General features: G+C 42.3%; 2 protein-coding genes across 12 annotated transcripts in view; both read right to left on the bottom strand.

Annotated features, from left to right (window-relative positions):
- Window positions 1-5736: 5736 nt before the first annotated feature.
- On the bottom strand, window positions 5737-10641 carry LOC120894721 (protein lin-28 homolog). The gene is made up of 4 exons (XM_040297483.1): window positions 9921-10641; window positions 6352-6455; window positions 6110-6285; window positions 5737-6024 (listed from the first exon to the last, which is right to left on the bottom strand). The coding sequence occupies exons 1-4, from the start codon at window positions 10027-10029 to the stop codon at window positions 5865-5867; spliced, it is 549 nt and encodes a 182-aa protein (XP_040153417.1). The 5' UTR covers window positions 10030-10641; the 3' UTR covers window positions 5737-5864.
- Window positions 10642-18357: 7716 nt separating this feature from the next.
- LOC120897793 overlaps window positions 18358-22414 on the bottom strand; it is a 36119-nt gene continuing 32062 nt past the window's right edge. For all 11 annotated transcript variants that reach the window (XM_040302923.1, XM_040302933.1, XM_040302948.1 and 8 more), the window contains one exon: window positions 18358-22361. In XM_040302923.1, the coding sequence (XP_040158857.1) occupies window positions 21922-22361 (440 nt within the window). In that variant the 3' untranslated portion in view covers window positions 18358-21921. The remainder of the gene's footprint in view (window positions 22362-22414) is intronic.

Below are 22414 nucleotides of genomic sequence, written 5' to 3'. Positions count from 1 at the left end.
ACGTTGATTTTCAAAAGGATTTTCCTTGTAGTTCGCTAGAGTTTTCTAATATTCAAATTAAAATGAATCCTTTACATAAAAAAATACCATACCAGCAACAAAAAACCTCTCCAAAAACTGACACAATAGCCACCGCCCACTAGGATGAGGCCACGGTTTTAATGACGTCTCAGTTGTCAACAGCTGGAGCTAGACGCTTCATCAAACCAACTCTTTGGTCACATTTAATTCGAAACAATCTCATCCCTTTTTTCTATGTCTAAAACTCTGTTACGCTACCAAACGGTCCTTACACACTGCGCCACAACTTCACAGATTTGGGCGGGTCACCGTACACCGGAAGTACAGCGGAAGGCGCATCTCTGCGCTCACGCTCACCAGGGCACAAATCTCTGTCGAATACCAATTGCCAAAGAATTATAGCACCAAACGGATCGGTTCCTAAAACTAGCTCGATGCGTATTTCACGCACAAAATCAAAACACACACACACACGTTGACACCACTTCCATTCCCTGCAGGATACTCGATGCGCAACAACGACGTGACAGATGAGCGGAGTACACCGCCTACTTTAAGCCCTTCTGTTTTGACACGGATTGACACACAGGTCCACAAACACACGCACGCCTACATTGGGTCCAACGAAATACCCGCCCAACCCTAACACTGCAGCAACAACAATAACAACAACAACAACAACAACAACAAAAATACACTGTTGTAATGAGAATGGGAAGTACACACCACCGAAGTGTCACCACTGTGCGTCAGCGTCGAGCTGCTGATTGCCACTGCCCTGCCTGCCCGTCGTAGTGGTCTGGCTGTGCTCTGGCTGACTGCGGCCGATTTTTGGGTGCGTCCGCGTCCACGGTGAGAGTATAAATAGTTTTATTTATTTAGTTTGACGCTCGCAAACCGACACCGACCGAGCGGACGATGACTGCTTGGCGTAATCGCGGCTCGATTCGGTCCCCAAAACTTCCCTGCTTCGGTCTTTGGACGCAAACGAACAGACAACGCGATGCCGCGAAACAGAGCGAGAGAGAGAGAGAACGAGAAGAGAGAATACTTCTTTCTCGATGAGAGTAACACTTCGCTCACGCATCCCCATTGCATTGATGGGTTTCTATTATCACTAGCATTTTTTTTATTATTTTCATTCAAACTCCATCCCGTTGATGTGCAACCCTAAAAACACGTCCCAATTTCCCGAACTGTCTTCGCTCTTCACACTCTCTCTCTCTCTCTCCACTCACTTTGTGTATCTATTTCGTACACTCTCTGAGCCGTTGAAAGAAACCGGAACAACCGAAGCGAACGCTCTCTTCGGTTTTGGGTCTTGCTTTATGACGATGTAATAACTGAAATCGGATACTAGGGTAAAATCGGCCACCGTGGGAGATCCTCTTTCCGCGGCTCGATCATCTGCTACCTAATACTGCGCTGCTATGTAGGTTATTCGACGGGTGCGGCTGATGGGTTGTGTGTGCGTTTTTTTTAATGTCATTGCATTTTTTGTTGTTGCCCGTTACTGCCCAGATGCTTGCTCAATCTCGTACGCGCGCACACTCCGCAGTGCATTCGGCTCGCACAAACGGAACCCGTGGCTTGGTTGGAGCGGTGCACCGATGGAGGAGTAGCTTTCGATCATATTTTACTAACGAACTGTCGTGATTTTCGGTTTGTTTTAATGAGCTTGTTTTTACAAAGCCAAGCAAAGGGTCTTACGCGCTAAAGCACGTGGAGAAAGAAGCAAAGCGGACGCCTGGTACTTCATACAGTATTTTTGTTTTCTTATTAGTAATTTAAAATGAAGCAATTATTGTTAGTAATTTGTTTATAGTTGAAAAATAATGGGAAATTTGTGGTACTATTTAAAAAAAAGACGATTTGTTTAAAATAACCACCAAATTACAATTATTTTATTAAAAAAAATACACATACAAAATCTTCATCTTCAGCTTCAAATCTAATATATGCATCATCTCACGCCCCTTTTCGCATTATGCAACGCACCTTAATGACCTTCAATTTTAACCAGTCTTGGCTCCCCCCTCCCCCACTCCTTTGAAAAACTTCAAATCTTTGTACTCGATTTACTTACATAATGCCTGCCAGCAACAGCACCGTCTCGGCCGATCCGCCGAAATGCCGAACCGTTCCTCCCCTAAAAGCCGTGCAATGTCCCGCATTTCCGGCCGGATAGAGCGTACCGCACGGCGTACGGCGCGGGGCAGCGCACGGTGCGGGCCAGTGCCAGCGCGCCAGTGTAATGCGGCACGTTACGGCCACCAGCGAAGTAGAAGCGCGCAGTGGAAGCATCGGGCGATCTCGACATAGTAGACATATTTTTGTTCCGATGGAAACTTTCCCTCTAAAAACGGGGGCGAATTCCACCTTGCAGTGTGGTGGAACATTTCGTGGGACGTGTGTGGGTGTATAGGGGCTAACAGAAGAAACACCAGAGGGAGAGAGAGAGAGGGGGAGATAGAGGGAGAAAGGGAAAGAGGTTTCGAAGAAAACGACTGAGGCTGTCTCTGTGGCTGTGAGGTGTGGTAGGTGCGACAACACGGAGTGCTTTTGATCCTGGGTTACTGGGCGCTTTGGCGCGAAAGCTCTTCGTTTCCCAGCGATTAAAGGTATGGTTTTACTACCGAAGGAAAACCCGCATACAATTTGTTTATAGTGTTTTCGTAGGATTTTTAGCGAAATTATGTGAAATCGTTTATGTCGTCTTAAATGGTAGAAAAATCAAGTTTAATAGTTTGCCAGTAATACTAGCTGCATTTTAGAGGTATTTGGACTGCACATTCCTTTAATTTTGCTCTATTTCATATCGTGCGATACCAGTAAGAGGTTTATCTTCTTCTTCAATAGGTATCGTTGGTGACATTACTGGTGAAACAGGTTTGGCAAAAAGGTCGAAAATAAACTGGAGTTTGCTCGACATTTGAATCATGCTTATGATTTGAATAATTTAAAGCAAAACATATCGCTGATGTAAAAGATTATAATCCGTTCTTTTCTCAAAAATAGATGTCTACAACTTTCTTACTTTATGTTCCATAGGGCTTATGTACGTAACTTACATAGCGAACAACAATTGTCTACAATTGCTAACCAATCAGAACATGCCTTACCTAAAAAGTGTGTGTACCCTTCTTTTAAACCTGCTTTTCAGACATTAAAACTTGTTACAAAAAACCAAAAACGTTCCAGAAGTGAGAAAAACAAACAACAAAATAATATCATATTATTCTCTTGCAACGCACTAAAGATCTATACCCTTTTGAAGATGATCTAAGGTAAATTATCTCCCCCCGTTTGCTCTTTCATCATCTCCTTAAGATGCATTTCACCCTATCCGCACCGTTCAATTGAGTGTCATTCGGGAGTTAACGGTGTTTGCCGGAACGATGCTGTTCACAATAGCATGTTACAGCAGTTTTCAATGACGAAAAGAAAACACCAAGCACCCACTCGAAGCGACACAAATTTGCTCGCTCTCGTGTTTCGCCCAAAACGAAATCACACCTTTGTACGTGAGCACACTCACACAAACAAACACACACACGCACACACAAAAGGTGGTAGCGGAAGGATAATGATAAGGGTGAAGGATCGAATGAAAACTCCACCACCCTAGCAGGCTATCTTCACCGTTTTCTTGCTCTGCCCCTTTGGGCAACCCCCCACCCCTTCACAGTGGAATCATGAATCGATCAGCAAACCGCAAACCAAGCCATGTGGAAGAATGTAACAAGGCCAGGAACAACGGAATCACTTTCCCTTCCTTTCGTGCTATTTCTCTTCTTTCTTTCTTTTTTCCTTTCCATCAAGCATTCTTTTTTGCTCTTCTCTCGCCCCATCCTGCTTATCATATGTTTCTTCCTATACTTTACTTCCCCCCCCCCTTCCCCTTTTGCAAGCTTACGGTGTAGCTGTGGCACACAGCCTTCCCCCAAAAGCGTCCCATAGGCGGCATGTGGCGGCCGCAAAACGCGCGGATAATAAATTGAAGATGAAATTATGACTGCTGGGAAAGCGCCGTAGCTCCCCGTGGTGAAGGAGAACGAGAGAGAGAGAGGGTGTGTGGGAGAGAGTGGAAGAGTGAGACGCGTGACGGTAAACTTGAGGAAACAGGAACTGCCGCGTACTCCGTTATTCATTCATCGGGGCGTCCCTTGTGAGATGAATTTTATGGTTTGCTGCATCCTGGGAGGGAGCAAAAAAAAATTCAAACTAAATTTATTAGTAGGCTTTGAAAGGTGTCACGTGTTGTTGCGTTGAGTGGGAGCCGTTTGTTGGTAGCCTGGTTTTTTTTTTTGCATGCGCACACTGTAAGCTGTGAGTAGCTCATAATGGGGAAAGTGTTTGAAGATACGAAGAAATGTGATCGGCAAATAACAAAGACGAGTTTGAAATGAGTTACTTTGCCAATTTTTGGACCTATTTTTGTGCTATGCTATTGATTCTTTGCTCATTTTTGTTGTCACTGTTTGTCTTAATTATCGGGTAGGAATGTTTTTTTGGACATTTTTGAAGGCTCTAAGGCTAAACACGATAAATGAACTGCTTAAGGAAAAATAATTGTAGAAATATATTTTATTAATGAATTAGTGCGTCATTGCTTCATCAATGCTTCTCCAACTCCAAAACATTGAAATTTGATCTTCGCGAAAAATAATTAGATAACTTTTTATGATCTCTACTCATTCGTACAAAAAAAACGATACATTACGGGTTGTATCCACGATTTGGCTCTCACGACGATGACTATGAGAGGTTCTTCTTGAAATTCTGGTCTCCACAATTCTTTTTCTCAACATCTTCTCTACTCTCCCGTTTCTCCATCTCACACCTTTCCTCTGCCATCCATTAACTGAGGCAGCCGGAAGTCACTTGGAGTACGCATCAAACCCACTTCATCATGGTGATTGGGAATTTCAAGCTTTATCGGCGCACAGTTCATCGTATCGGTTCGGTATCGATACAAAAAAACATCCTTCCCAAAAGTGACACATTACCGTAATGAAAACCCGTAACTCGCCCATTCGATGGTGGAGCTTTGGCGGTTCTGGAGGGCCGTTTCATATGTGTGACGGTAACATAACTCAATATCGGTGTAAAGTGTATAATGCTGAATAGATGAGGGACCATGTGCGTGTTAAAAGCATGTTGTAAGCATTTTGTTGCGATTTCATTTAAGAGATTATTGTTGCCTACCAGAACCAGTCTCTTTTCTTTGATGTTCAGTGTAAAAAAAAACATTTCCTTTACATCAACCGTACTAAACATACTAGTACCATTTTTGATTGATTTATTAAAATCCAGAGATGTGTATGAAAGACACTGGTTTTTGGAATTGTGAATTTGCTTAAAAATCTGTTAAATAAAATTTAAATGCAATAAAACGAATAAACCCCTTTGCAAACAATCTAAATCGCATTGAATCCGATCTAAAAATTATTGTGGGCTCGGCAAAGCGTCATCTATGTTTGAGTACACAAAGTTTATTGCTGGATGGCAGTGCCACATCCGGCGGAAACGAGAACTAACTACGTTGCTTTGCCCAACACCAGAGGGCAGCACCCGTCTAACACATCCACGCGCGTTGCTGTTTGGTGAAGCATTTAATATTTTATTCAAATTACCACTGAAAAAAATACCATTACTCAATGACAAAGAACATGTAACTTTCTTATAAATTTATTTTTATTATTTGATTTCCAGATAGGCTTCGCTTACGTTCTACACTTTTTACTTCTATTGTACGAGAAAAAAAAGGAGGTAGCTGTTTAAAGTTAACGACCCCTTTGCACTAAATGCAACGAAATGTATCGTTTCCAGTGGGGAAAGACTCATTTTGGTGATGATGACTGTGGTGGTGCTGGTGGGGGTTTGGTCGGACAGTCCGCTATTAAATGATCCTCGCTTCTGCAGTTATGGCAACGCTTTGGCAGTGGTCCCAGCTCACACTTGGACGCGATGTGGTTCGCAAACTCGCCACAATTGTAGCACCTGCAGTTGGGAAAGGCAACGCCAAACAATTAACCCATTGAGTGGTGTATTACGTTTTCAAAATTAAACTTTAAGTTCACCTTACCTCACTTTCCGAAATCTTCGCTTTTTACTGTACGGCCGAAAGTCGCTCCCTTTGCACTCCGCGTGCGAAGGGCCGTAGACGCTCGTCGCTTCGTACCCTTTGGCCGACAGTTTCGACTCGAACTCGACCTCTTCGTTTTCACCCAACGATCGAAAGCCACCCATCTGTATGACGCTCTAATTAAAAAAGGGGAATAAATGGCATTATTTTTAATATAAATAGTAGTTGGTTGGCTCTCATACCTGATGCACAAACACCTCCTGGCCACCGTCGTCCGGTGTGATGAAGCCCCAGCCTTTCACCACGTTAAACCATTTGCAACGTCCTCTTCGTGGTCCGACCAAGACTGGAGAATGGAAAGTTAGAGAAGCATTAGCTTGATGGTAACAGTATTACCTTTTCAAGGTCTAACACACATACAGCAGGGAATCTAATCAAAGTCGATCGCCCAGAGGTCACAAAAGGCGCAGATTAATGTCAATCCATTCCGTACCTTCCTGTCGAGCGAACGAAGCAAGGCCCTTTCATTCCTTGTCCAATGTTTTTTTTCGTTCTGTAAAAGAACAGGACACGTCACAAGCTGGCCAGCCAGCTGGACACGTCTCGCGTGCCCAAAATTTGCATACGCCACGAGGACGAGCGTTCTCGCGAGCTTACAGTGATTCAGATTTGAAATAGATCCGTTTTTTTACTTGCTTTTGATAAAAGGATTCCTCCACCTAACGGTACTCTGTCTCGCGCGACCGTGCAATCCCGTAAAACCGCGTCATTTATGACAGGCAGCAATCTTTTCGGCAAGATCGGGTTCTTTCTTTCTTGTCCCTTGAAGAATGCACAGTCACGAGAAAAAAAAACCCTTTTTCTGTCGCTTTTCCTCAGTTCATCAACGAACCGGGAAATGAGAATTTTTTGGTGCAAAAAATAGCGAAAAAAGCAAATTGAAAGACCCAGGAACCGGTTTATCTTCCACCAAGGATCTGATTTGTTGCTTTGTTCCATTTACTCTGTCTCTCTCTCTCTCTCCCTTTTCTATGTTCTTTTGTCCGTCTCTCGTCCCGTCTTCTCTTTCTATTGCTCTGTTTCGCTTATTAGTCTAATTTTGCTCCTTGCAAGGGATGCGCTGTTTACAAGCATGTGAATAAATTATGATTAGAAACACATTAGTCCGATCGTGTACGCGACCCCGACCGAACTGGAAGACAATTTCACTTTTCGATTTATACCCGGCACAATAACGAGCGTACAACAACAACAACTTGTCCATTACAGCGGGATGTCTATAAATTTGCACGGCCCAGCAGAAAAAAAACGCTCCCCTTGAACGTTTGGAACGACCCCGCGGCAAGCCCTGACAGGAACGGATTTGCACCTCGTCGCTGTGAACCTGCTTTTTCTGTGCCTCCTTTCTTTTCTTACGCTTACGCGAACGTAACGTAAGAAAAGCGGGACTTTCCCGCCTGACATTGCTGTGGAAGTTGGGCCCCCCTGTCGGTATGTTTCGAGGCAGGTTTCTAATTTTCCTAATAAAGGATTATTTAAATGAGGTCACAATTGTATCGTTTCGCGGCTCAGGCTCAGGGGTCTCTTTTTTGTTTCGTTTCGTTTGTGCAACATTGAACTCGTTACAATTACCGATGGACAGCGGGTAGAGCTTGTTTTTCTTCGTTGTTTTTGTGTAGAGCTTGTTCTTCCTCTTTTCAGGCACGATTTCGTCGTGATTCTTGTGTTTTTTTTTCTTGTTGGCATACACGGTATGTATTGTTTATGTTAGGGAAAAGATATATTTTCTTCTTTGGAAAAAAAGGAAGACACATGGGAAAGAAGTTCAATGCGAACATAATATTTCATTTTTGGCCATTCATTTTTGGTCGGTAATGATTGAGGCGTGTCGCTTGTTTAGGAGGTTAATCTAATTCCTAAGAAATGTTGTTGAAGAGTAGTTCAAGAAGATTGACTTAAGCTATATTACTAATACTAATAAAATCTAATCTAAACTGTGTTCTAATGCTCAATAAAGTTTGAATGAGAATTTTGTTTGATATATTTGTTTAATATGCTCGTTGTTATATACGCAACACAGCGCAAAACACAACGTTTGTCGAATAGTTTGCCAACATTGACCTTATCAGGCTCATTCTATACTTGTAGTCGAGATGTTTTGACGTCTAGTTGAATATTGTTGGATGGAAATCAGGTCTAATTTGCAACTAAAAAAACTAACCTGCCTCTAAATGCGTTTTCGAGGTTTCCATAGAAATGTTACAAGCAGGAAAGGTTTACGAATGAAAGCGTCTAGGCGTTCTTACGATTCCAGAGTCAATGCATGCCAGTTGTTCTCGATACCAAAACCCAAGCGAGGAATAAATCAAAATCGATATTTGAGCAATTTAAAAGCTAAATATTTCAGTTTTCTGCTGTGAAAAATAAAGTAATGATATGTTTTATAAATAATTGGGCAGAATTATTTGAACGCAATGAAAATAACATTCTGTATATTTTGGCTTATTTATTTCATTCAAATTACTACAATCCTAGGATGAGAAGTGGTTGGATTCAATGGTGTAGCATTCAAAAGCAACTATATATTATGGTCTTTCGATTTGTTGATAAAGTTTCTATTTGTTTTTTAGAACTAATATCAAATATTTAAATTCTTATAGCACAGTTTGGAGGAGTATTATTTCTTTAAGATATTGGTGGATGGATTCCATCAAATGATTCATCAAACACGGCGATCATTCTTATGTATTAAATACTTCAGATGATGAAAAACTTATCCTCTTTGTTTAAGGCGAAGATGAGTTGAAGTTGAATTGCGGAATGTAATCTAAAAACGTCTTTCGTAGTAGAACGTCGATTATCTGGGGTGGTCGGAACCAAGAGTTTAATGAATATCTCATGGATTTCCACGATTAAAAGCTGTAACTATATCTTTTGGCTTTATTAAATGTTCTCAGGATACATTTTTTTCTACACGATTTGTGGATGATAGAATTTGCCTTATTATTCACGTTCAGTAAAGTTAAACAAAAATCACAATTGATAAGTTTCTAATTCTCATTTTCACTGTTTTATACTTCTTTGAATAATATTAGATATAGTTTTATATGAATCAAAAGGTTGTTTATCGTGTTAAAGTGTTCAAGCTATCGAAAACAAACATGCAAACTTTAAACTTTAAACCCTTAACCTTGACATAGTTTTTTTCATACTACTCGTGAAAAATAGTCATAACGGTTCATTTCTCTAGTTAATCCGGCTTGCATAATCATTATGTCACTGTGTTTTACACAGAAGAATAAATAACTAGCTGGCAGCATTTAGAACTTAAACTAAATATAAAGCTTTGTAGAATCCTATGAATTAGATTAATTTAATTACTATCTATGAATTCACTTTAAAAGTCAAACGACAAATGTAAAAAAAAACAAGAAGGGAGGCGTCTCCCTTTGAATTTTACACCATTTGTGCGATCTTTTGACCTCATCTTTTTCGAATACCGCTTGCGAACCAATATTTTTCTTCCTCCATCTATAAGCTCACTTCCATCAATCCCCCTCGAAAGAGCAGGCAAGATCCGTTGCAGTGTCCAAAAATAAAAGAAGAAGCGCATTAACACCACGTGCCAGGCAATGGTTTGTACGCGCACCGCAGTGGGGAGGAAGAAAAAACCCCGAGAAGTTCATTCCTTTCCCTGCATTAGGGTGCATTTTCTTAGGGCGGCCACAAAAGCATCATCCCATCGTCGAGCGCAGCAGTGCCGGTGACCCCGTGTTGTCACACCCGAAAGGTGACACCTTTCTTCGCTTACCTTCCTGCTCTGGGTTCGGTGAGGTTTGCGATGCTGCGTGCTGTTCGCTACCGGGTGGGCAACCGCCACCATTGTCCATTGACTGGAAGGGTCCACCGTGTCGTTCCATCGTTTCAGGTACTGGTATTGCTGTGTTGTGAAATGTGTCACCTTCTCCGGCAAAAAAGCTTTCCCTCACATCCCGCACGCACAGTTCTAATGCACACTTGCTTTCTACACTTCGCTATGCAACCACTCGGCCACGCAACGACTCAATTGGCCGCGGGCCGGCGAGTTGCTTCACTGCAGGCCCTCACTTTGGGAGATTGGAATTTCAAGAATGCACCATCGCCGTCGTTCCCTTTGCACCAGTGCACCGCGTTCGAGTAAACAAAAGCCTCCCCGCAGCAAAAAGGGTGGGGAAAGCCCACCACCATAACATCCGAAAAACTAGCACACAGTCACACACACACAGACACACTCCCGATGTTTATTTGGTACGAAGAAAACAACCACACACACAGTACGCACTTTTCATTCACAAACGCGCGTTTCTTCAAGCGTTGGGGAGCGTTGGGGAAGCGGCAAGATGCAATCAAAGGGGTCTGTTCCTCCTCGCCACTCCACTTCATCAACTAACGCTCTAATCTTGCTAGTGCGCTGCAGCAACAAGACACTACCACTAGCTACCGTCACCGCGTAACCCCGTAACGCAAACCGTTCCCCGATGCGTGCTGTCACGACCGCGCGTGAAATTCGAATGCGCGCGGGGTCTCGCTCGCGGAATCTACGCGGTTGCGTTCGCACCGCACCGTCTCCCTTGGTAACTGGCGTGGCTGCGTGATGCGCGAGTGGGACAGCAGCTAGTGCTACGCACTACACGCACTATACAGTTTTGCTGCTGCTGCTGCTGCGTGCGTGCAACCCCAAACGCGCCACGCTCGATCGTACGCGTACGCACACCACGACTACACGTGGTCTAGCGGCCTTGCCCCGATGGTGGTGGTGGTGGTGGTGTTGGGAACGAAATCGTTCTTTTCAGTGCTTCCAAAAGTCCATCCACCAAAAGTGTGTGAAAGGGAGAACGTATGCTGAACGACCCCTTTTGTCCCGCCATCGGGCCAAAGAACCGTTTTCTGTTATCGGATGCGAAACTGTCCCTGTTGTTCGGCCGACAAGGGAGTTTTTCTTTCTCTTTTTCGCTCCCATTAGAGGGCAGTAGAGGCGAGCCCTTTCTGTGTAGGTGAGAAAGCGTCCCGCGGATGGGAAGGGGAGGAAGGTTTGGCGACGGGGATAGTGTATTCATGGACGAGTGCGTAGGGTTCATGTTGGTTGTTGTTTTTTTGGGGATTGGGGTTATGTTGCAATGCTACCGAGCGCAGAAGCGCCACACATGTGAACGCATTCCAAGCGGGGCAGTGCTTTTGGGTCGATAGAAAGATGATGGAGTGATACAAAAAAATGGAAGAGTGTGGATGGGTGGTGGCTGGGTAGCGTTGGGAGCGAGTGGAAATTGGTGGCCATTGAAGACGAGTGCGCCTGTGCGGGGCTGACATATTTGTGTGGCAAAGGAGGAGGAATGGTTTATGGTGAGGGTATGTTCGGATGGGTGCTGCTATGGAACCTCCTTAAATCATATTTCCTTGTAAAATGGGTTTTGTGCTCGTTTGTTAATTTATTGTTGAAGAAAAGTTCACGCGCGCAGCGCAAGTTTGACTTATTTTAGTAGTTTAATGCAATTGCAATTAAAGAATACAAATGAAAATAGCTGTTTGTTGTACTTTGATGAAGTTTTCTGGTTTTAATGAAAGCAAATTATGTCATTCTATGAACTGTTTTTGATATTTTTCATCAAACAAATGCTAAAAGTTTAGTAAAGAACTAATATTTCCAACAAATCCCTGCATTCCAATTCTGCCTCACAACGAAATTTCCATCAAACCCATTAACACAAACGGCACGCAAAACAATCGCACACAACAGCAACATTGCTGACCCGCATCTAACAAATCCCTCACCACCTACCCTCTCACACACACACACAGACTCACGCCTGTCTGTCCCTGTTTGTGGCGGTACTGTGTTTGTTGTTAAACATTATTGCGTCGCGAGCTGCGACAAAAACCTCGACGGTTGCGTCGTCAAATCGCGTCTTCGCTGGCTGGGGTAGCCGATCTCAAGGCTGGTCGCCATCACCATCTCCAGCCGATTGCCACCTCCGAAGCCGAACTGATTGGACGCGTCTTGGAAAGCATCTGGTCGCTTCAGGTCGCACACAACACACGTTCCGTTGTCCTCCCGGAAGTTGGCTTACACAGTGCGGAAGACACGCACCTTAGCGCAAGACGTCAGCGTTGCGTTTGGACGAGAGGGTTATAGTTAGCGGGAGTGGTGAGACAGCCGACTACGGATCACTTTCACGGATGCATCGTAGCGTGATGTGTCTGGGCCGGGTGGGAGCCGGATGTTTTCGTGATTTTGGATCTGTGCGCAAATTGGATTGCCTCACCGCACGGAGAAGGGAGTTTTGGACAGTTTGGTTTGGAAAATGGTTTCATTTTGATTCTATTCGCGTGTGAAGTACTGGTGTTTTGGTAAATATAACTCAAATTGTGTTGATTGGGAGTGTATTGTAATTGACTGATTGATGTGGTTTGACAACTTTTCAAGATTCATTTGATTGTTTCTGATGTACCATTAGAAGTATCTTTACGGTCCGTAAAATTGTGTATGTTTTAAGTGATTTTTTTATATCAAAGTTAGCATTAAAACATCATACCACGAGAAAAACATTCATGCCATACTCCCGGAAGCATGTAACTTGTAACATGTAACTGTAACATTTCTTAGCATTGCTTCTTGATAATAAATTAGGATATGTAACTAAGCAATTTATTTATTGATCAAATGCATTAAACAGTACTATATTTGAATGCTCGATAAAGGAAGAAAAATCAATAAATACACAATAAAAAGTTATCACATCCAAAGCTTAATAAAGTATAGAGCCACCCATGGAAGCAATGTTTAGTTGCTTCAAACATTATGTTGCAATTAGAAAGCAAATGATACTATCTAAATAGATATTCATATCTAGTGGGGCTTTGTTCGCTTTCGTTGAATAGTTGTATGAAGTTTTGATTTGCAAAATCCATCGCTCTTTGCATTTGAGTAACGCTAAAGAGTAACGCTGTATTTGAGTAACGTTAAAGTAAGGCTAAAAGTTCGAACATCGAATCTAAACAATTTGTTTAAGCTTTATTTCGCTGTAGCGTTTTCCTCATGTAGATCTAGCATCGAATGATATATTTTGCTCGTCTATTACTTAGTTGATGTGGGATGGTTGTTATAAGATGTAGCAGCCAACGTTAATGTCCTCCAAGTACGGTTTATATCTTAAAAGTTGATAAATGTCTCAGTAAAATTCCGAATAGCAGTTTCTTTCTACTGGACTTCAATCTTGGGAATAGTGACTGTTTCTTCTAATAATGGCCCCAGGATAGTTCCGTAATACAGTTACCAAATGATATCAGCAAGCAATGTTTTTTATTTAATCCTTGAAAAGACCATGCCAAGCCCTGTACATGGTTAAAGCAGACCTAAAGGAATAGTAACTGTTTAGAATAACCGTAGTAACCGTTTACTAGTTGCTAAATCTAGCTCAGATTGACAAGTGTCACTCAGCCTATAATCTTGTTGTTGTACTGTTTTCATATATTTTGTTGTTTACTTTGATTAGAGCACTCAATTATGCCTGAGTCTTTTATGTTGTGTACAGAAAGAGTAACATTTTTCATTTGTAAGTAATAGCACTATTAATATGTACCTCTATGTTTGATGAAAGGATAGGTTTCAAACATCCTCCAAAACAAAGTGACACTCTTTATTTAATCTCTTTACCCGAAACTGATATTGAAAGTAATCGATATGCATCCGACAAAACAGTCGCGATCACGCGATCAAACTGTTGGCGCAACTGGTACAAACGCATCCCGCCCAGCATCCAACATTCGATCACCGATCCCGCTTTGTACACAAAAAATAACAACAAACGGAAACTGGTAGCAGCAAAGTTTCACTCACCAAAAAAAACACGTCCGCGTAAGGTGATACTCCTGTAGACGATTGAGCGATATCCAGGAGCCCGCGCCGAGGTTTTGTTTTCCCCGTGACCTAATTTGTGACGAAACCTGAGGGCGACACGTGTAGCGCTATCGAAGGACCTCCGACAGGCACACGAACAGAAATGGAAAGCCTGTCAATGCCGCTGACGGAGTGTGTATGTGTGCATTAGAAAACATCGGCCCGTTAATTCATGCATGCATGCAAATAAGCTTGGACGGGGCTAGTTTGCACACGCGTAATGGAAAATCAAACGGTCCTTCCGTTCGTCCGTTCTAATTGACACTTGAACAGCGATGCAGCTGTCAATCAACTGTCCGAAAACTGGGACCGTACCAGAGGGGGTCCAATAAAAGCCGATAATATCGTCCGATTTTCGATCGCTGCGTTTGAGGCTTTTGCCACAATGGTTCAGTATTTTGGGGGAGGAAATGAGAAACAATCCATCGAAACTTCACCTTACTGCGGGATATTATTTTGTTGATGCTGTGTTTTGCTGTAGCTGAAACCCTCCTGCCCTGGATTCAAGCCGTGTTAATGCGATGATATGAAAATATTGCCGAAAAAACGAATACAAATAAAAAATTAACCTCCCCGGGACGGCTATTTCTCTGCTTCTTCATCTCACTACCCTAGGGTCCGGCACACGCCCGCTACCAATTGCAATTTTGAAGCAAGCGCAACCTCAACAGTGGATCGGTGGACAACGGCCAATTTGCCTCTGACCGGTAGCTACCGGTACCACTGGTATGGATGAGATTTAATCCGCTTTTGCATTGACAGGACCTTCGATGCTGCGAGAGGGAAGCAACGGCAAGGATGGGATGCATGAAAGCATTTCGGATGCAATGGACAATGGGCACGGGCCAATGTAGTGCAGCTGGCAGTTTGTCCGCCCGCAGAGAACCGTACAGAGAGGGGTCGCTTTCGATTAATGGTTTTTTTTCATTCTGTTCTCTGAGTTTGAACTAGCTCTTTATGACCTTAAAACCTTTATTTGAAACGTTGCAAACACGGTTGCGAAGAAAAGCCAACTTTCACTTTCATTCGATGCTGTTTTGTTTTAATGGCTTATTTACATCAAATGATAACAACGAATTTTTGGACACTTTACAACATGTTAGTTTATGGTAATGGAGCATTTCTTTGGAACTAACTAATTTATAGCTATAAAGTTCGCATAACAAAATTACGCCACAATAAACCTTTCCCGAAAACTTCCTTTCGTGACAATAATCAGCAGGACTTTGAAGAATGCTGCCATTTTGGATCCATCATTTGCTGGCTGAAGAAAGGATCTGCGCATGAGCAAATATGAGATGAATGAAGTGCATCGTGGTAGTTGTGAGGCTTTCCTTGACTTGATTGTATTTTTTGTTACTGTTTGAAATGAGAATAGGCCCACCTAATAATCATTACTTATGCTTGTTTATTCTTAATGAGATTAAAACATATAATTTTTTTTAGAATTTTTCAAAGCAATTTATTTTAATCAAAGTAATTTAGTTTAAAATGTAATCATATAATATGAAAAGGCATCAATTAAATTATGCTAAATATTCTACGCTTATTATGATAAATATTGTACAGAACATGAAGCTAAATGCCATTTGTATACAATCATGATTTTACAATCATTTTAAAACAGTCCAAAATAGGTACCTCACACTCAGACAGATCCATAATATAATATGTTATCTTCTAGGCTAAAGATCCTTTGGACTTTGCGTGAAAGTGAACGTGAAATTTGGATTTTTGGCTGGATATTATATTGAACATATTGAAATAATGAATTAAATAAATTTCCTTGTGATTCTCCGCTTTGTTCGCGGTGGGAAAATAATGGTCAGCTGGGAATCAGGTAAATAGATTTAATTCATTTCATATTTCATTTCGATATAATACAATACGAATACTTACCTTAAGATCTTCTTAAACGACTAAAATACAGTTATCTTGTAAACCTTAGCTTTATTCTGCTCAAATAAAATTTTAATTGCATTTATGTAAAATATTTCATTATTTATTAGAGGTCGGTTTCTGCAAAAGCATCTTTATTTCCTGTTCTAAATATTTTAAAGTACTCCTTAACATCCTGTACTGATTATTGATCTGTAAATATTAGCTCAACCTATAATGAGTGACGAAGGCAAAGGGACATACACACACATCCTTACCTTGTATCTGTCACGTGCCCCTTGCATAATCTGTCAACGGATGCTTTTCTTCCGTCAAGTGAACTTACCTTTCACTGGTCACAATGCAAACAATTGGCCTCCGTTCGGCTTTTGCTGACGCGCAATGATGAAGTCTTGGATAAGGACAGTGAAAGCACTTCACAAGCCTTCCTTTACAACCATCCCAATAATCGTTGCGGTACATCTCAATTAACTGTGGACATGCTAACTTACCGGGTAGCTCATCCTTTCTAGTAGCCATTTTGTTTTGTGTGGTTTTTTTACATCCTTCCAAGAGCTAAAAAATGGGGCGTTGAATAAAACGGTGTCGATAAAAAATGCATCGGCCGTTGATTGGTCGCTTTTTTAGCGTTTCCAAAAACGCAACTTTTCCCATTCACGCCGGAGTCGGCTGTCGCGTTTACGCGAGTGAACAAACGAACAGCATGGACCCGGGCTGTTGGTGAACGCACGTTCAAAATCACCCTCCTGCCATCGAGGGTGCGTTTCGGTTTACCCTATGGAGTATTTGTCCCTATGGCAGTGTACGAGCGTGCTGACTGCATGCGCTGAGCACCGAGAAGGGGGAAACGGTACGAAATGCACCGCATGTCAACAGCCGGTTGGCAATAAAAACGGATAGAAAGGGGAGGATTAAAGGCAGCGATGCAAATACACCAATGCAACGGTGCACGGTTCCCGGTTCGGGGTCCGAGCAGTGCTGTTTATCCGGTGCGTTTACGAAGAGGGTGCACAAAAGAGAAATGGCAAAGCATGCGAATGGTGGTGGTTTCTGCTGGTAAGCTAGACTCGGGCACGGGAGCATAGGATAAAGTCCGTTTTGCACCGCATGTGGGTGCGAGGATTGTTGTCAAATTTTCGAACGGACAGACATGTAGACATAAGTTCAATGATTTCTGTACCTTTCACGTTAGAGTTCGAATGTTTGCATAAATAATACATTTTGACAAGACATAAATCTTTACCCGGGCTTATTTTTATTGGATCAGGTATATTTTTTTGTTAGTTATTTGTATTTTTGATGCAATGTTCTGCCGAGGTAAGCCTATCTTATCATACGAATATTAAACTTTGTTTGTTAATCTCAATTAATTTTTCTTCTGTTTGTCAATGAATTACATTCAACGGGAAAAATATTGAATAATGCATTACCCAAATTGCATATTTTATGTGAAACATTAAACAGTGTACTTGTTTTATTTCAATCCATAACGAAATTATGTCCAAGGGCTTCTCTTGCCTCTGCAAATGGTACAGGGAATTCATCCATACATTCCAGCAACCAGGGGTGTAGAACCCCGTTAGACATTATACGTTAAGTGCTGTCGAACTGTTTCGCTGTTTCTTTCTATTGTTACAATCAGTTCAAAATTATGTCATATATTAATAACTAAAAAAGTCTAAACTTGTTTATAGTGTTGCATGAATTTTTTTTTTATTATTATTATTGATTTGTTATTTTTCAACACGGTAAAATTCTCTCAACCTCTGTGGACAGCACTGGCTGCAGATTTAACCTTTATACTCTCAAACAATTTTTATGGTATGGTTTATAGCTTCATAATATATTTATGGGATGGTTTATAGCTCCAATTTCTGTAAAAACGGCTTTTTTTCTAAACGGCTCGGTTTTGAGGGAAAACGAATCGCACCTTGATTAATTTAGTTTATATTGTTGTTATTACAGTATATATAATTAATAGCACCATAACAGCACCTTCTTCTTCTTCTTCTTTGGCTCAACAACCGATGTCGGTCAAGGCCTGCCTGTACCCACTTGTGGGCTTGGCTTTCAGTGACTAATTGATCCCCCCCATAGCAGGATAGTCAGTCCTACGTATGGCGGCGCGGTCTATTTGAGGATTGAACCCATGACGGGCATGTTGTTAAGTCGTACGAGTTGATAACTGTACTATGAGACCGGCCATAACAGCACCACAGTAACTAAAATTATGTTCAGTAATATGTTCAAAAAAGGGCATTTTTAGATCAGAAGAAATGCAACAGCTTAAAATCTCTCATTATATGTATGTATTAAAAGTTCACCTAATAAGTGTCCGATCTCATACTTACTCACCAAACTTGTCATTTTTTCGGATGTTCTGTTTAATTGTAGAGTCACAACACATAATATGGTGTTTTTTTTCAGTAAAGATTTTCTGTATTTTTATAAAGAGTTCCACTCGTTTTAATCTCTTCGCCTTTCTCTCTCTCTCTCCATCTTCCCCATCCTGGTCTCCTTCACAAACACAGACACACAGTCACACACGCATATTAGCTGGGCATGGGTATAACCGTTGCCCGTCGCATCGCTCACTAGCATTTGCATTCACTTATCAACTACAGCAGTTAATTATCCTGTTAAGTCTTACTTCAAATATGTGTTTTTGTTTTAAATTATTATCAGTTAGGTAGCTGTTCGTATCGGCTTCACGGGACACTCTCGGTTAAGGATTATTTCCGTTGCTCCGCGTTACTTCTTCTGTTTTTTTTTTATAATATATAACATTGTTGCTGGGCTTCTTTTTTGTCACTTTTTCACCCCATTTATACAAGATCCCAATGCCAACGAGGGTGTATCGTTTGCATGTTCTATTATCAACTAAACTGTTGTCTTTCCCTCATCCCTATTTATGTCTCACTTATGCCCCCTCTCCCAAAAGTCAGTGGTCCTGCGAGCTATGTTAAGCTACGGGGTTTAAGCCCGTTTACTCTAATACTATTGCGCTAATATTCCACTCCGTTTGCGTTTGCATTCGTATGCCTGTCTGGGAGTGTGAGTGTGTAGATTTTGCTTTTTATCTCGTTGCAGTTACAATAAAAAAACAAAGTCTTACGCTCACACAAACCTACCACTCTGGTGTCAGTAAACGAATTTAAAATGCTTGTATCGTGAGCTTCACCGCTAGTACACCCTCGTTTACCCTAACCCCCCTTTCCTATAACTTAGCTCGATGTGAGTTTGCAACTTAAAAGAGGCTAAAAATTAACACACTAATTCAATTAATCAGTCAGTTTTGTTGTTCTCTCGTTCACGTTCCAGGTGCCCAAACACCTTGAAACAATCTTACAATCGTAAAAAAAAACTTTCAGGAAGGAAAACGTCTTGTAAAATGATCAACATTTTGCTGTTTTCACTGTATATACGATCGTGTAACTGTGTGTGTGTGTGTGTGTGTATGCTTGTCTGTAAATGTAACGTATGATAATGCGTGTATAATTATGCTTTTATCTGTTTTTTTTTGTTATTTTCATTTTTTATCATCTTTTTCTTTTTCCCTCTATGCCCCTTTCATCGCTTTTATTGTACAAATATCCTGTTAATGGTTTTGATCGGCGCTCTCACGCGATCGCCACTATTGCAGACTTAATGGCTAAACAGACAGACACAAAAAAAACTGCTCTTTATACTATAAACACAAAAACAAACACGAACAAAGATCAACGAGCAAAATTGCAAACGGAAAAAAAAAACAAATTAAACAAACAAAAAATAGTGTTCCTTAAGATGGGGGAAACTGAAAGGGCACTGAACTGAAGGATGATCGGTTCGTGACAATTGCAGCTCCACGAGCCTCTATGTGTGCCTCATGTGTGCGTCGCTCGGTCCACGCTCACGTATACGTGTAAACGTTCCAAGCTACGCGATCAATAAAAAGCAAATTAGTGGAGATCGGTTGAGGCGCAAGAAAGGGAGAGAAAAGCCCAGAAGAAGTGCAAACAAAATAGAATCGGTCAGTCTGTCAAGGATCGTCATCTTAGCTAGCTGTCTGCCAGCTGCTGTGCTGTGCAGAGAGTCAGGTTTGGCCACACACTATGCCAGAGCGATGATTGCCTTCCTTTTGCTTTGCTCCCGCTGTCTGGCCCGGCGCCTGAACGTGTTGCTGTAGCGTTTCTGTATAGATTGGCTGTAGGCTGCGGTCTATGCGCGATTAGCGTTCTGCGTTTGTTAATGGTATTTAGTTGCTTTTTCTTTTCTACTGTTTTGTTTTTGTTTTTGTTTTACTTGTATAAACTTCACTTGTTTACTACTTGATATCATTTGTTTGCATTTCTGCTGCGTTCTATTGTTTATTTTAAACTGTTTTTTTTTTTCAGAACTGCTTTTAGCAATAACATAAATGTCTTGACTCTTACCTCCTTCTTTATCCTTCCCAATTGTAGCACCAGCGTACGTATTATTTTCTAATTCGTATCATTTTTTTCATTCCTCTTACACACACTCTCCTCCCTTCTATCTCTCATTGTTCTTACTTCGCTCTCTTGTCTTAATCTCCCAGAAAGTTTAATTCATAAATTTGTGTTGTTTGTTTTCGTCTCTCGTTCTTTTTTTATCATCTGCTTGATATACGTTCTTTTATATATTATTCTAAATCTTAACTCTGAGTAATAGTATTAGTACCGCGATCCGCAGAGGAAGCCTCCATCCGGGTATGCGCTGGTATTGAAAAAGCACCGATCTTCAGCTAAGTTGTGAATCGTAATTTTCAATTACACTCTCACATCTCCTACCTCCTTCTCTGTGTTTTCTGTGTTATTGTGTAGTGTATGTTTTTCGTCTGGTGTTTGTTGTGTTTTATGTACTGTTTGTTTAGGTATTTACTTGTAAGGTTTGCTTAGATTTAAACATTTGCTTCTAATCCCTTTCTTATCTCGTATATGCTACTAAACTCCATCTTCCTCTCACTTAAGCCTAAGTCTGTTTTCCTTCCGGGAACGAATATACACCAAACAACATGTAAACGGAACATGCAACGGACTGCAACAAACACTGGTCACAGGTCAAATGTATGCTACAACACAACACGCTCTCCCTCGCTGGTTGCATTCCACCGCTCGGTGCAGCCCTTCTCCCGAGCCCACAAAGGAAAACTATCAGTCAGTCTGGTTGGTTTGGGCCTCTCCTACCCCCGGTGGCCTGGCTCCCATTATGCCCAGCAAGTGTCCCGCCCCGCACACAAACACACACTTCTGGCAGGAAAATATCGAGCAAATATGAAACGAGCAAACAACCTAAATATCCCTAATTGCTATCAGACTTCAATTTTGATCTTTGATGCGTTTCGTTTGCTACCTGTTGCCGTAATCCTAACCACCGTATCAGCCAGCCATTTTGCGTTTGCACCGCAGCCACAAAACGATCACCGTTCCTTACGTGCTAATGTCGCCTCACGCAACACAGAAAACAAACAGTTTACCCTCAGCGGGAAGAAAACAATTTTGATCACAAATTCGAACCTAGGGTGCGTGCGTGTTAACTTCCTCTCCCCCCCCTCCCCCTCGGGAGGTCGAACATTTGTTTCTCTCTCCCCCCAGCCATTCTGTGCCACTTCCTCTTGCAGGATTACAGCCATTATTTACAGATCTTCTTGCCTAGCGGGAATAAGTTACAGTGCGGGCGGGGGTTTGTTGCTTAAGACCACTTAATTAGTACACCCTAACAGCTTAATAGTATACCGCCAGTGTTGCGAGTGATGATCATTAGTATAATATTTAAAAAAAACAAACAAACAAGCTACGCTTCCTCCTGCGCTCGCAAGGGCAATAAATATAGACCGGAGTGCGGAGACCTGTTTTCCTTCTTTCCCTCTTTTGTTTGTTCGACAGAAGTGTCCCTTTCGTTTACCCCAAATCACTCGATCACTCACTCATGAACGGAGCAGCTGCTGCTACGGTCCGGCTGCGTGGCGTATAACGCCCGGCTACGTGCACTCGATCACCATCGGCTGGCTCGACTCGATCACGCTCGGCCGGTTGGCCGGTTCGTGCTGGCTTTGGGCCGGGCCGGGCCCACCGTTCGCCGTACCATTGCCACCGCCACCCGACTGCACCAAATGGCCACCGTAGTGTAGGTGCGGCGAGGACGCTAGATTGTGGTTGGTACTGTTGGGGCTGTTATTGTTGCTGCTGTTCGGCGGGGACGGTCCCTGGTGCTGCTGCTGCTGGATCTTCCCGGCCGACACCTTGTGTATGACCTGCTCGGTGCCATGGTGATGATGGCCGGCGTGCTGGTGATGCTGGTGGTGCGACGCTGGTGACAGTGCGGCCGCCGTCTGCTGTACGACAACGCCGCCCGGCGAACCGTGGTGAGACATTTCGTAGAACTCGCGGCCCCCTTCCCCATCGGGCTGGCCGTCCTTATCTGAATGGAGTTGGAAAAGAAAATCGTTAGATGGAGAGGACTTCCGGGCCACA

The sequence above is a fragment of the Anopheles arabiensis genome, chromosome 2 (assembly GCF_016920715.1).
Source record: "Anopheles arabiensis isolate DONGOLA chromosome 2, AaraD3, whole genome shotgun sequence".
NCBI classification, from domain to species: Eukaryota; Metazoa; Arthropoda; class Insecta; order Diptera; family Culicidae; genus Anopheles; species Anopheles arabiensis.
The sequence above is the reverse complement of the archived record's forward strand: the minus strand, read 5'-3'. Positions and strand labels throughout refer to the sequence as shown.